Genomic DNA, 12,814 nt, shown 5'->3' with positions numbered 1-12,814 from the left:
GACTTTTATATGCCAGGCTCTGTACTAATTTAATGTGGTGTTCCTCTCAACAATCCCTCCAGAAAGATACTGTGTTATCCCCATTTTATAATGGGAAAAATTGAGGTTAAGGTTAAGGTTAAGTGACTTGTCCAAGGCTATACAACTCATATAAAGCTGAAATTTGAACCAAGACAGGCAGATTTTCCAGCTTAATCTCCTAACTATTATCAGTATTTATTAACATTTATAGTATAGTACAGCATGTTATAAGTGTGCAATTAATGGTAGCTATTATTCTTATTATTTTTAAAAAATAAAATATTTTAATGGCATTTAGTACTGTTATTCTGTGATCCCTAGAGATAAGTCATGCACGATGTTCTAAGCTCTTGGTGTTGACTATTTTCCAAGAATCATTTAAAAAATGAAATGACTGTGGAACCAGCAAGTATTTATTACTCCCATATTGTGTGTAGAAATGTGTAGGAGTCCTGCTATGCCCTGGAATAGATGATATGATGGTTCAAGCTGGCAAGCTAAAAGCTGTCCTAGGCCATATGTGATTAATTATCAAATGAATTCTCTACATGAAGGTCTTAGTAGGTGATCAGAAGAAAGGAGTCACTTTAGACTAGGGGAAGCTTTTCTGAGGAAATGGAATTTGAATGAACCTTTATGGAACAGGTGAGATTTGGATAGGTTGAGAGGAGAGACAAAGGCAAACTTTGTATGTTAAAGTTGGTATAATAGATTACTGCTTCTAATAATTTTTCATCAATCCCATAGGTAATATTTTCTTAATTTTGTATGTGGGGACATTGATGCTCAATAAAATTAACTGAATTTCCCAAGGTCACACAGTTAATAAGTGGTAGGGCTTAGATGTGGATCCAAGTTTGTTTGACTCCCAAGCCCATGTTCACCATTATATATCCCGTCATTTGATTAGCAGTGAAATCTAATTTTTAATGTAAATTGAGCAACAGATTCTTCCTTAGAGATTTATCCATTGTGCTTATTCAAAACTTAATCTCTTCCAATGAGGAATCTCACTGTACCAAGACAACACAACACTCTCCATTCTGTACTTTTTTTTTTTTTTAATTTTATTTATTTATTTATTTATTTATTTATTTATTTATTTATTTATTTATTTATTTATTTATGGCTGTGTTGGGTCTTCGTTTCTGTGCAAGGGCTTTCTCTAGTTGCGGCAAGTGGGGGCCACTCTTCATCGCGGTGCGCGGGCCTCTCACTATCGCAGCCTCTCTTGTTGCGGAGCACAGGCTCCAGACGCGCAGGCTCAGTAGTTGTGGCGCACGGGCCTAGTTGCTCCGCGGCATGTGGGATCTTCCCAGACCAGGGCTCGAACCTGTGTCCCCTACGTTGGCAGGCAGATTCTCAACCACTGCGCCACCAGGGAAGCCGTGTACTGGTACTTTTTAAGTGGGGAGGAGGACAGTTGATAAGGGACACATTTTAGAAAGACATTAAGAGTAGTCTGTTCTTGGTGCTGCTGTGTTGACACCTAATTAGAAGTCAAGGGACTTCCCTGGTGGCACAGTGGTTAAGGATCCGCCTGCCAATGCAGGGACATGGGTTCGAGCCCTGGTCCGGGAAGATCCCACATGCCACGGAGCAGCTAAGCCCATGCACCACGACTACTGAGCCTGCACTCTAGAGCCCGTAAGCCACAACTACTGAAGCCCATGCGCCTAGAGCCCGTGCTCCGCAACAAGAGAAGCCACCGCAGTGAGAAGCCCCCTTACCGCAACGAAGAGTAGCCCCTGCTCGCCGCAAGTAGAGAAAGCCTGAACACAGCAACGAAGACCGAATGCAGACAAAAATAAAAATTAATTCATTAATTAATTTTTTAAAAAGTACTACTAATAATTAGAAGTCAATATTGCAAGCGTAATGACCTGGCCAATTTCTGAACTGACTGCCCAAGTGACACAGAGTCCCCAGGTAATAGCAAAAGATAAGAGTGTTATTTGCTTGCCCAGTGCCACATAGACACAGTGTTTGCATTCGCATGCAAATGCTAAAGTAGATTCTTCTGGACTTGTATCTAAGCTACTCTGGCCTAGGTGGCTAAAGTTAGTATGTCATAAAATTTGGTGTAAAGCCCAATCTTCCTAACTACAAATGCATTTAGAGGAAATAGCTTTTCCTTCCTGAAAACAAAGGAGATGTTGGGTTAGAGGGCCACGTGAGAAGGCAGTTAAAATATTTCTCCCCACGTGGGCATCATATTGATCAGCTTCTTAAAAACTATGACCAAAATTATCCTGATATTTGGAGTTTCTCTGTGCTATTTTTTGGATGATCTGTTTCTTCTTCCTTTTCTCTGTCTTTAATGAGCAGATAGAGTAATACTGCCTTACCTCAGAAGGTGATTGGATTTTTTTTCTATGTATTATATCGATTTTGATTTGTATTTGGCCAGTGGTATATATTAAATAGCTTATATTTATCTGTAGGTGTTTCATATATATATTTCTTAATGCTGAGAATCACAAATAGCTGTGTGGAAAGCTTCAACCAGCCTGATTACAGTGGATGTGCAATTGGATTGAGAAATGTGTACTCAGAGCTTATGATCACTGGCCCGGTTGAGTCTGGGTGATGCATGTGGCTTTCCAGGGATGCTGCTATTTACATCTGTTCATGGCCCTTCTTGATGGCTGGCTCCGCAATGAGGTGATACGCAGCAGCCCAGGGATGAGGGACCAAGGCTGCCGATGTGGCTGGGCTCCATTAGGCAGGACCAGGAATGCTCGTCTGGTAGGCTTTGTGTTTGGGGGCGAGTGGTGGAGGTGGGAAGCGGGGGAGACAGAAAGAAACAGGAAAAAAAAAAAGAATGGAAAGCATTACTTATCTAGGTATAGGGAAACAGACAGGCAGACATGAAAAACTGCAGCCGTTAACTGGGGAATGAATGAGTAGAAAAGAAAGGGCACTAGCGAATAAACAAGTAGAAGGAATGACTAGTTCTCATATAGAAGGGGATTAAAAGAGGAGAGGGCTGTGAGGGTTTGGGAAGAGACGTGTCACCCCTGCCTATTAAGTCAGTATCATTTATTTGTGTGGCCGGTCAGATGCTACTGAACGGTGAGCAGAGATTTATATATATCATAGTGCAGCAAGAGGTTGGTTACTTGCATCCTTTGGTTTACTAGTGTTGGGAGAAATCAGCAAGAGATGCTCACAAGGATGCAGTGTTGAGCTACAGTAAATTCTTGCAGAAATGGAAGATACCTGAAGCAAGCCTGTAAAGAATGTTGCTGTTATTCCTGACAAATATTAGAGGACAATAAAAGGACCCAGGGTTGTAAAACTTGTATAGTCCATGAGAGGTAGTCCTCTTTCTGCTCTCCTGTGTGTTAAAGATTTCTTGGGAAGAATCTCACACAAGATATCTTAGTAGATAGGGTAGTAAGTTAGGGCATCCCGGATTTAATTCCCAGTGCCCCAGTGTTCTTCCACACATAGCCTGAGTGCATTTAGACTTTGGTTTTTCCATCTTCTTCGAACAGACCCAAAGAAGAAATTGAGACAACTGTGAAATACGTATACAGTAAACCAGCTATTCTCAACATAATCTTAGAGAAGTATGCTAGAATATTTGTTCTAGTTTCCCGCAGGGAGCTTGGCTCTTTAGCAATGCATAGCTTTACCTGAAGGTTGTGTCTACGTGCAGTCTGATATCTTCAAGGAACCTGAAAAATAATTCTGCATGTAAAAAGCTTGTATTTATTTGTTTGTTTGTTTATGCCTTTGCAGATCGGCATGGTAGCTTGGAAAATGACCCTTAAAAGTCCAGAATATCCAGAAGGCCGAGATATCATTGTTATTGGCAATGATATCACATACCGAATTGGGTCCTTTGGACCCCAGGAGGATTTGCTGTTTCTCAGAGCTTCTGAGCTTGCCAGGGCAGAGGGCATCCCACGCATCTATGTAGCAGCCAACAGTGGAGCAAGAATTGGACTGGCAGAGGAAATTCGTCATATGTTTCACGTAGCCTGGGTAGATCCTGAGGATCCTTACAAGGTACAGTCTAAGAAAAGATAATACTTCAAGTTACTGTATGGGTGCGCGCGCGTGTGTGTGCGTGTGTGTACGTGTGTAGAGAGAGGTGGAGGTTTTTTGTTTTTTATAAATTTATTTATTTATTTATTTTTGGCTGCGTTGGGTCTTTGTTGCTGCAAGTGGGCTTTCTCTAGTTGCGACAAGGGGGGGCTACTCTTCATTGTGGCCCGCGGGCTTCTCATTGCGGTGGCTTCTCTTTTTTGCAGAGCACGGGCTCTAGGAGCGTGGGCTTCAGTAGTTGTGGCTCTCAGGCTCAGTAGTTGTGGCTCGTGGGCTTAGTTGCTCCACGGCATGTGGGATCTTCCCGGAACAGGTTTCGAACCCATGTCCCCTGCATTGGCAGGCAGATTCTTAACCACTGCACCATGAGGGAAGTCCTGGTAGAGGTTTAAGTTCAAAAATTATCACTTACAGTGAACCACAGCTGTGTTGGAAATAAATTGTCTCTCAGTATGTTCACCTGGTCTTTCCTCCAGCTTTGAAATAGATGACTATTTCTTTGGTTGAACACTAGATTAAATAGTAGGTGTGCATTTAGTGTGAGACATGTTAAGCCAGAAATATATATCTTTTTTTTTAAACAATATATTCTTTTTTTATTTATTTATTTAATTAATTTATTTTTGGCTGTGTTGGGTCTTCGTTGCTGCTTGTGGGCTTTCTCTGGTTGTGGCGAGCGGGGGCTACTCTTCGTTGTGCTGCATGGGCTTCTCATTGTGGTGGCTTCTCTTGTTGCAGAGCACAGGTTCTAGGCGCACAGGCTTCGGTAGTTGTGGCGCATGGGCTCAGTAGTTGTGGCTCGCGGGCTTAGTTGCTCTGTGGCATGTGGGATCTTCCCGGACCAGGGCTCGAACCCATGTCCCTTGCGTTAGCAGGTGGATTCTTAACCACTGCACCACCAGGGAAGCCCAAAATATGTACCTTTAAATTATTGTACTTTGGCTTCCAAGACTTATGGTCAGTCATCAGCAAAATCTCTCATATCCTCAGCTTCTACTCTGATTGTTCTCCAGTCTTGCTCTACTTGAAACCTGCCTGTCCTCTGAAGACTCTTCTTCCCCTGTAGCCCTCTTAAATGGTGACTGGTTTCTCTTTCCCTTGTACCACTGAGCCTGGAGGAAAATAGCTTCTTGCTAGTGCCTCACTGCTACTTCCAGACCCTTTTCCCTCCCTTCTCTCTGAAAACCCCCGTCTTTGAATCTCATGTCATCAGACTGTGCCACACCATCACTGCTCCTTATTATAGTGTTCCCTACCCTTTGGCCACTCCCTCTTCTTTGCATCTTTTAGTTGCTGGCACATTGTCACTCTCTCCAGTACTACTAGTCCTGCTATCATTCTTGATGATTGCTGTATATACGTAGATGATTCATCCCATCATCTAGCCTCTTGGATCCTTGATTTCCTCTCCTCCAATGGTCCTATCCTACATCCCAGATCAGCCTCTCATCCCCCATAATGTCAACTTCAAACATCCCTTCCTTTGCCATTTCTCCATCCTATCTTTCCAGCTCACTTTCTTTAGTAACCCAAGTCCAATAATCCTTTGCACTCACCAAGGCCTACAGCTATTGATCCTGCCACCTTTCTTCTGCTCTTCACTCCCTCCTTACATCCTCATTTTATTCCTATCCAGCCTTAAATCCAAAGTCTACCATAGGCTAATCATCGTAATCACTACCTTTCCCATGCCTTCAATTTCTTTGCTTTTTCTCTTCATTCCGCTTACTCCATGTCTGTACAGAAACCTTGTTTAAATCCAACTCTCTCCATCTAGTCCTTTTCCTCACCTGCATAGCTGAACACTAATGGAGAAAAATACACTGTGCTGTTGACTGTTCTTACTTTAAATTCAAGCTTACCAACCTCCTGATTGACAATTTGACATCTCTCTCCTCAAACCTCCAACACCCTCTTCCTTCATCCTCACTCTTAGCTGATGATGCTGCTTCCCAATTCACTGAGAAAATGGAAGCAATTAGAAGAGAGCCTCCACGAGCTCCTGTATATCTGCATCTGTGCTCTTATTCTCCGCCTTCTCTCCTGTACTTTGATGAACGGTCCCTGCTTCTATCTAAGGCCAATCCCGCTATGCTCGATCCTTTCCCTTCTTGCCAACTTAAGGATGTAGATCAAAACTTCTCCCCCTTCTTTCTTACATCGTCACTTTTTCCCTCTCTGTTAAATATACTCCTTTTTTTAGCACACAGACACTTACCCCTCCAGTCACTAACCCTACCCCATTTTTTCCTTCCCTGTACAGCAAGACTTCTTAAAAGAGTTTCTCTTCTTGCTGTTTCCAGATACTCTTCTCCCTCCCATCCCCTCTGGAACCCATGTCAGTTTCCCTTGCACCCTCACCATTCCATCAGAGCTGCTTTTGTCAAGGTCGCCATTGATTCCATATTGTTAAACTCTGAATCTCACCTATTTGATGTTTCAGCAGTATTCCATGTGGTTGGTTACTCCTTCCTCCTTGAAATACTTTCTTCTCTTGGTTTCCAGGAACCTACAGTCTCCTTTTTAACCCCCTAGCCACTCTTTCTCAGTTTCCTTTGCTACCTTTTACATCTTTAAATGTAAGAGTGTCAGGGGGTGATGGAAATATTCTATATTTTGATTGTGGTGGTGATTACACACAAGTGTATACATTTGTCAGAACTCATCGAACTACAACACTTAAAACTGATGGATTTTATTGCACGTAAATTATGCTTCAGTAAAATTCATTTTAAAAGTATATGGGAATTGTTGGTGACCTCTAATAAATACAGTATTTCTTTTGGGGGTGATGGAAATATCCTGGAATTAGATAGTGGTGGTGGTTGCACAGCATCTGAATATACTAAAAACTACTGAATTGTACACTTCAAAATGGCCGGTTTTATGTTATGTGAATTTTTATCTCAATTTTTTAAATTATTAAAAAAAATGTGAACGGAGACAGATATCAGTGCCACAGAGGCTGTGGCAGGACCAAGAAGTCTAGGACTCCCCAGCCTCAACCCCACAGGGCCCAGTGCCCTCTCACCTGGTGCTATGGCAGGATAGCTTGTATGGAAGGTGAGGTTTGTGACCACCTAGAGGGGTGGGATGGGGAGGGTGGGAGGGAGGGAGATGGAAGAGGGAAGAGATATGGGAACATATTGTATATGTATAACTGATTCACTTTGTTATAAAGCAGAAGCTAACACACCATTGTAAGGCAATTATACTTCAATAAAGATGTTTTAAAAAAAAAAAAAAAGAAGGAAAAAAAAAGGTGTTTTAGGGCTTGGTCCCTGGACCTCTCCTCTTTTCTATATTCACCTTCCCTTGGTGATCCAGTCTTAAAGCTTTAAATTCCATCTATAAACTGATAAACTTCCAAATTTATATTCTGCCCCTGAACTTCAGATTCATGTATCCAGACTCCACATCTCTACCTGCACATCTGCCTAAACGTAGCTTCTAATCTTCTTCCTTAAATCTGTTCTTCCCACAATATTCTCTGTCTCAATAAATGATACCTCTATTCCTCATCTAAGTAAAAGACCTTGGAGTTATCCTTGACCTGTCTTTCTCATATCCCACATCCTCTCTGTCAATAAATCATGTGTACATCCTGACCTTCAAAATATATCCAGAACCCAACCATCTGTGAGCACTTCCACTGCTCCACAGTAGTCCAAGTCCCTGTCACCTCTTACTGCATTTATTGCATTGTTTCCTAATTGACCTTCCTGCTTCTGGCCTTGCCCCTACCCCTACCCAAAGTCTACTCTCAACAGAAAGTGGAATGATCCAGTTAAATGTAAATCAGATCACAACTCAAAACCTTCCTCTGATTAAAACCCTTTAAAGGCTTCCCAACTCACTCAAATGAGGGCCAGAAACCATATAGTTACCTGCAAGGCCCTCCCTAGACTGGCCTTCTAGTACCACTCCGTCCTTGTTCTCTTGCTGCTCCCACCTGATTCCACACTGCGGCTCTACCAGCCTTTTCACTGTTTCTTGAGCCTGCTGGACACACTCAGCAGCTTCACACTTGTGGTTCCTTCTGCCTGAATGCTTTCCCCCCAAATATCCTCATGTCTCATTTCCTCAGCTCTTCAGGTCTTGGCTCAAATGACATTTTCAATAAAGCCTTCCCTGGCTATTCTTCTAAAAGTTCAACTCTGCCAACTCTCCTGTCTCCTTCCTCTATTTTATTTTTTCCTTAAACATTATTCCCATTAACATTGTATGCTTAACTTATTTATTTTGTGTATTTTCTGACTCTCCTACTAGAAGATGAGTTGTACAAGGCCAGGAATTTTTGCCTGTTTTGTTCCTTTCTGTTTGTTCTGTGTCTTAGTATCTTGCACATAATAGGCACTCAGTAAATATGTGCTGACAGACATACTACTGACACTCAGTGCCACAGGGCATTCTCGTCATAAGTCAGGCAAAATCAGTGGCAAATTCAAATTCATGTCTCTGGCATGTTGTGCTCCCTGTGGGACAAATTCAGTTAAATGGTGGACATAATTTCTCATAGTATTTTAAAAGTTTTTCTCTGCTTCCTTTTTTTTTTTTTTCTGAGTGACTGATTCACTTCAGATGAACACACATATTAAATAACTAGTTTCTATGTGAGTGTGTATATGTATGTATAAAAATAAGTCAGTTATGAAGTGTTAGTATAATCTTTTAATGTACATAGGGATTAGAAGTTGTTTATTTAAAAAAGCAAAAGGTATGAGCTCAGTGATTACTGATCATTAGCACTGCACAGACTTCTGATTTGAAGATTGAATATCCTAGTTTTGTGATGCTCTCAATTATCCTTGACCCATCTATATTTTGATGGTACTATGGATTTGAGAAAATGAAGAAGAGTAATTCATATAATTCTTTAATTTTGTGTTGATATCTTTAATAGAGGTGTCACTAAAGATTAGAGAATGACCCTTTAACCTTGATGAAAAGGAAATGAGTGGAACATACCTGGAGTTGCAGCTCCAAGATATCTTGTTTCAAGGACGCAGTTAGTGACTGCAGAAATAGGCACTTCCATCTTTCAAAGAACTATCTGTGGTAGTATTCTATGAGACAGTAACTCTGAGACACGATTTGGAGATTTAAAGCCAGCTTTGGAACAAGCTGCATTATGCATGCTTTGCTGGGTCTTCTGTGGTGATGGCAAATAATGAGTTAAAAACTATTTGTGTTTCCCACAGGGATACAAATATTTATATCTGACCCCTCAAGATTATAAGAGAGTCAGTGCTCTCAACTCTGTCCATTGTGAACACGTGGAAGATGAAGGAGAATCCAGGTAGGTATCATGTATCAGAATAATTTGGCCGTGGATTAAAGAAAGGAGAATATGATCATTTTTTTCTCACTGTCCTGCTGATCATGACCTTGAAGAGCAGTGAAGATTGCTTGTTGAATAATCTAGAAGCCTTAGGTTTGTATCTCAGCTGTACCACTTACTAGCTGAAAGACATTATTGATTAAGGTTTTAAAACTATATTTATAATAATTATTCAATTTGAAAAGTTGGAACATATAAACAATTATGAAGAAAAAGTAAAAATCAGCTACAGTCCTACCAAGAGATCACAGGATCACGGTTATTAATGTATATTATATTCTTTCTGTTTATATATATATATATATATATATATATATATATATATATATATATATACATACACATACATACATACATACATACATACATACATACATACATACATACATTTTTTCCTACATAATTAGGATCATAATAGAAAAGGGCTTTTGTAATTTGTTCTTTTTACTAAATATTATTTAGGGAGAAATTTTATATATTCTTACAGTATTATTTGAGAATATGATATTTAATGGCTTCATATAAATCATTATAATGAATATATCATATTTGAACATACAGACTATCCCAGTTTTTACTGCTATATCCCTGGGCTGGTCATTCTTTTATGTAAACTTTGAAGAATATCTCTGGCTATTCCCTTTGGGTTAATCTCTAAAAGTGGAATTACTGGTCAAAAAGTATGTCCATTTTTTAAAAGATTTTTTTGGGTAATTTCAAATTGTCCTCCCAAGAGTTGCACTCCCACCAGCAGTATATGGTAGTGCTTGTTTCCCCTCTTTAATTTTTTCTCCACCCTTGCCAACACTGTTTATTGTAAATTAATAAAATAGGATAAAAACAGCAATTGTTATTTTAACTGGTATTTTTGATCCCCAGTGAAGTTGAACATTTTTATAATCTATCTGCAAGTATTTTCCAGAATGTTAATCAGTTGCTCCAATACCATTTATTGAATAATTCATACTTTCCTCACTTTTTTAGTAATCTTAACTCAATTACCAGGCTTTATATTCTGTTTTTTGTTCTATTCTTGGACTAACGCCACACTATTTTAACTACTTTAATGGGCCAGAGTTCCTCACATTCTGAATTTTTCCCCAAGTTTTATTAGTTATTTTTGTCTTTTTACAGATAGGCTCATTTTTTTTTTTAATTCCCCAAAACTTTCCATAATGATTTTGATTCAGATTGCATTAGGTTTATAAATCAATTTAGGAAGATCTGAGAGCTTCATAATATTAACTCTTCCCAACAAGAAACATGGTATGTTTTTCCAGTTATTTAAGTGTATTTTTTAAAGTTTTATAGTTTTCTTTATATAGATTATGCCAGAAATTCCCACTCTTTCTTGGTCCACAGCACCTTTACTGTCTCTGTAATTTTTTCACAGCACCTTTAGGCAAAAAGATATGCCTAATATTTCTGATTTTTAAGGAAGCTGACCCAGACAGCTTCATAAGTATTTATGCCACGAACAGCGTGGGTTTGAACTGTGCGGGTCCACTTCTATGTGGACATTTTCAACAGTAAATACAACAATACTACACCATCTGTGGTTGGTTGAATCTACAGATGTGCATCCATGGATATGGAGGAACCATATATCTGAGGGCCAACTCTAAGTTATACTCGGATTTTCAACTGCTGAGGGTCGATGCCCCTAACCCTGGCATTGTTCAAGGGTCAACTGTATAATACACATAACTGAAAAAATTTTATTCTATTCTTAAATAATTACAGTTACTTACTAACGGGATACTTGCATCCATACGACATTGCAAACCTTGGAATCAGCTTGGACATAGCCACCCTCACATCTTGTTCTGCACTGATTTTTGTGCAGAACTTTTTTTTTTTTCCCCCACAGAAACTGAAAACCCAGCTTTGCAAAGATAGGACATTGTCAAAAGGAATGTAGCAGTACCTCATGTTAAACCATGAACTACTTAAAACTAGTAGTTCACACGGGATCCAACAGATATCACATATCATAGTGTTTCTCTCAAAAATCTGAAATATCCTTCAGTGCACCTGACAGTTCACTGTGGCATCCATCCCAGGATGTCTTGGTATACAGTGTAGGTACGGTGGGATTTTGCCAATTTTTAAATATCCGTATATGTTTTGCAGTTTTCTTGCTACTCTGAATGGGATTCCCACCCCACCCCCGCCATTATATTTTTCAACTCTTTATTACTGGTATCTCAGAAAGCTATTGATTTTGTATATTGCTTTTGTTAAAGCAAGTCAGTTTTCTTCTCTGAGCTTTAGTTTCCTCATCTGTATGATGAAGATCAAGTAAACCAATATATGCAAAGCCCTTAGCACAGAACTCAGCACATAGTAAGCAATCAAAAATCCTGGGTATCATTATCTATGATAATGGAGATGATATTCCCTATCACACTGGACTGTTGTGAGGATCAAAAATGATATACATGAACATGTTTTGTTAATTGTGTTACACTACACAAAGGTTTTTATTGTAAGTAACATTAAAATTTGGTACTACTTTTTTTTTTTTTGGCCATGCCATGCAGCACGAGGGGATCTTATTTCCCCCAACAGGGATTGAACCCGTGCCCCCTGCACTAGAAACGTGGAGTCTTAACCACTGGACCACCAGGGAAGTCCCTGGTACTACTTTAAAGAATGATACTCTTAAAGGTAGAAGGCTCAGATCACAGAGCAGAAAATGGGAAATGTTTAATCTTTTTCATGTAATACAACGGGAGAAGATGCCACTTAACAAATCACAAACAACTGTGAAGCAGTATGCACTCCTGAGGAGGGAGAAGATCTGCTTTGCAAAGAAGGCTGACTGGGCCCATGAGTATTTGTGACTATATGGCATGTGGGCCTTATTAAAAGAACACAGTTCCCCCACCACCACCACCAAATTAATGTGGCTCATTAACCCCTTAAGGGAGATGAGCTTTACCTGTAACGTAACTCTATACTAGAGTCTAGATACAGAGCGAAAGGAAGAACTGGGGAATTATTGTGAGAAGGGATTATTGGGAATCTGGGAAGCAGAAACGCAAAGCCACAGACAAACAGCAAGGGCAAAGAAAGGAATTGATGGAAGGCTGGAAGTAAGGGAACAGAGAAATATGGGAGCAAAAAAAAAAAAAAAAAAGTTTAAGAGCCACTGTGGGATATTTATTTATTATTTCAATTTCTAAAACTGTACCCAGTGCCAAGCCTTAAGGGTACACATGGAGCAATAAATAATATATGCCCATCTCTACTTCCAACTTTGTATTTTTCCTTTCTTTTATTAGTTGCATTCCCCATCTCCCATTTCCCATTATCAGCTATCACTCCTAATCCCCTGCCGAGAAGACAGATGGGTGGCTCCCTCTGGATCCACAGGATGCTTTCTGGACAACT

The 12,814-nt window shown here is 39.9% G+C and overlaps 1 protein-coding gene across 4 annotated transcripts in view; it reads left to right on the top strand.

The window, feature by feature from the left end:
* The window catches only part of ACACA (acetyl-CoA carboxylase alpha), a 203,418-nt gene extending 193,725 nt beyond the window's left edge, over positions 1-9,693 (top strand). For all 4 annotated transcript variants that reach the window (XM_082373891.1, XM_082373890.1, XM_082373893.1 and 1 more), the window contains 2 exons: positions 3,769-4,038; positions 9,279-9,693. In XM_082373891.1, coding sequence (XP_082230017.1) covers positions 3,769-4,038; positions 9,279-9,380 — 372 coding nt within the window. In that variant the 3' untranslated portion in view covers positions 9,381-9,693. The remainder of the gene's footprint in view (positions 1-3,768; positions 4,039-9,278) is intronic.
* The last annotated feature ends 3,121 nt before the right edge of the window (positions 9,694-12,814 follow it).

Source organism: Balaenoptera borealis (assembly GCF_965194805.1).
Source record: "Balaenoptera borealis genome assembly, chromosome: 20".
In the NCBI taxonomy this organism is placed as follows: Eukaryota; Metazoa; Chordata; class Mammalia; order Artiodactyla; family Balaenopteridae; genus Balaenoptera; species Balaenoptera borealis.
The sequence above is the reverse complement of the archived record's forward strand: the minus strand, read 5'-3'. Positions and strand labels throughout refer to the sequence as shown.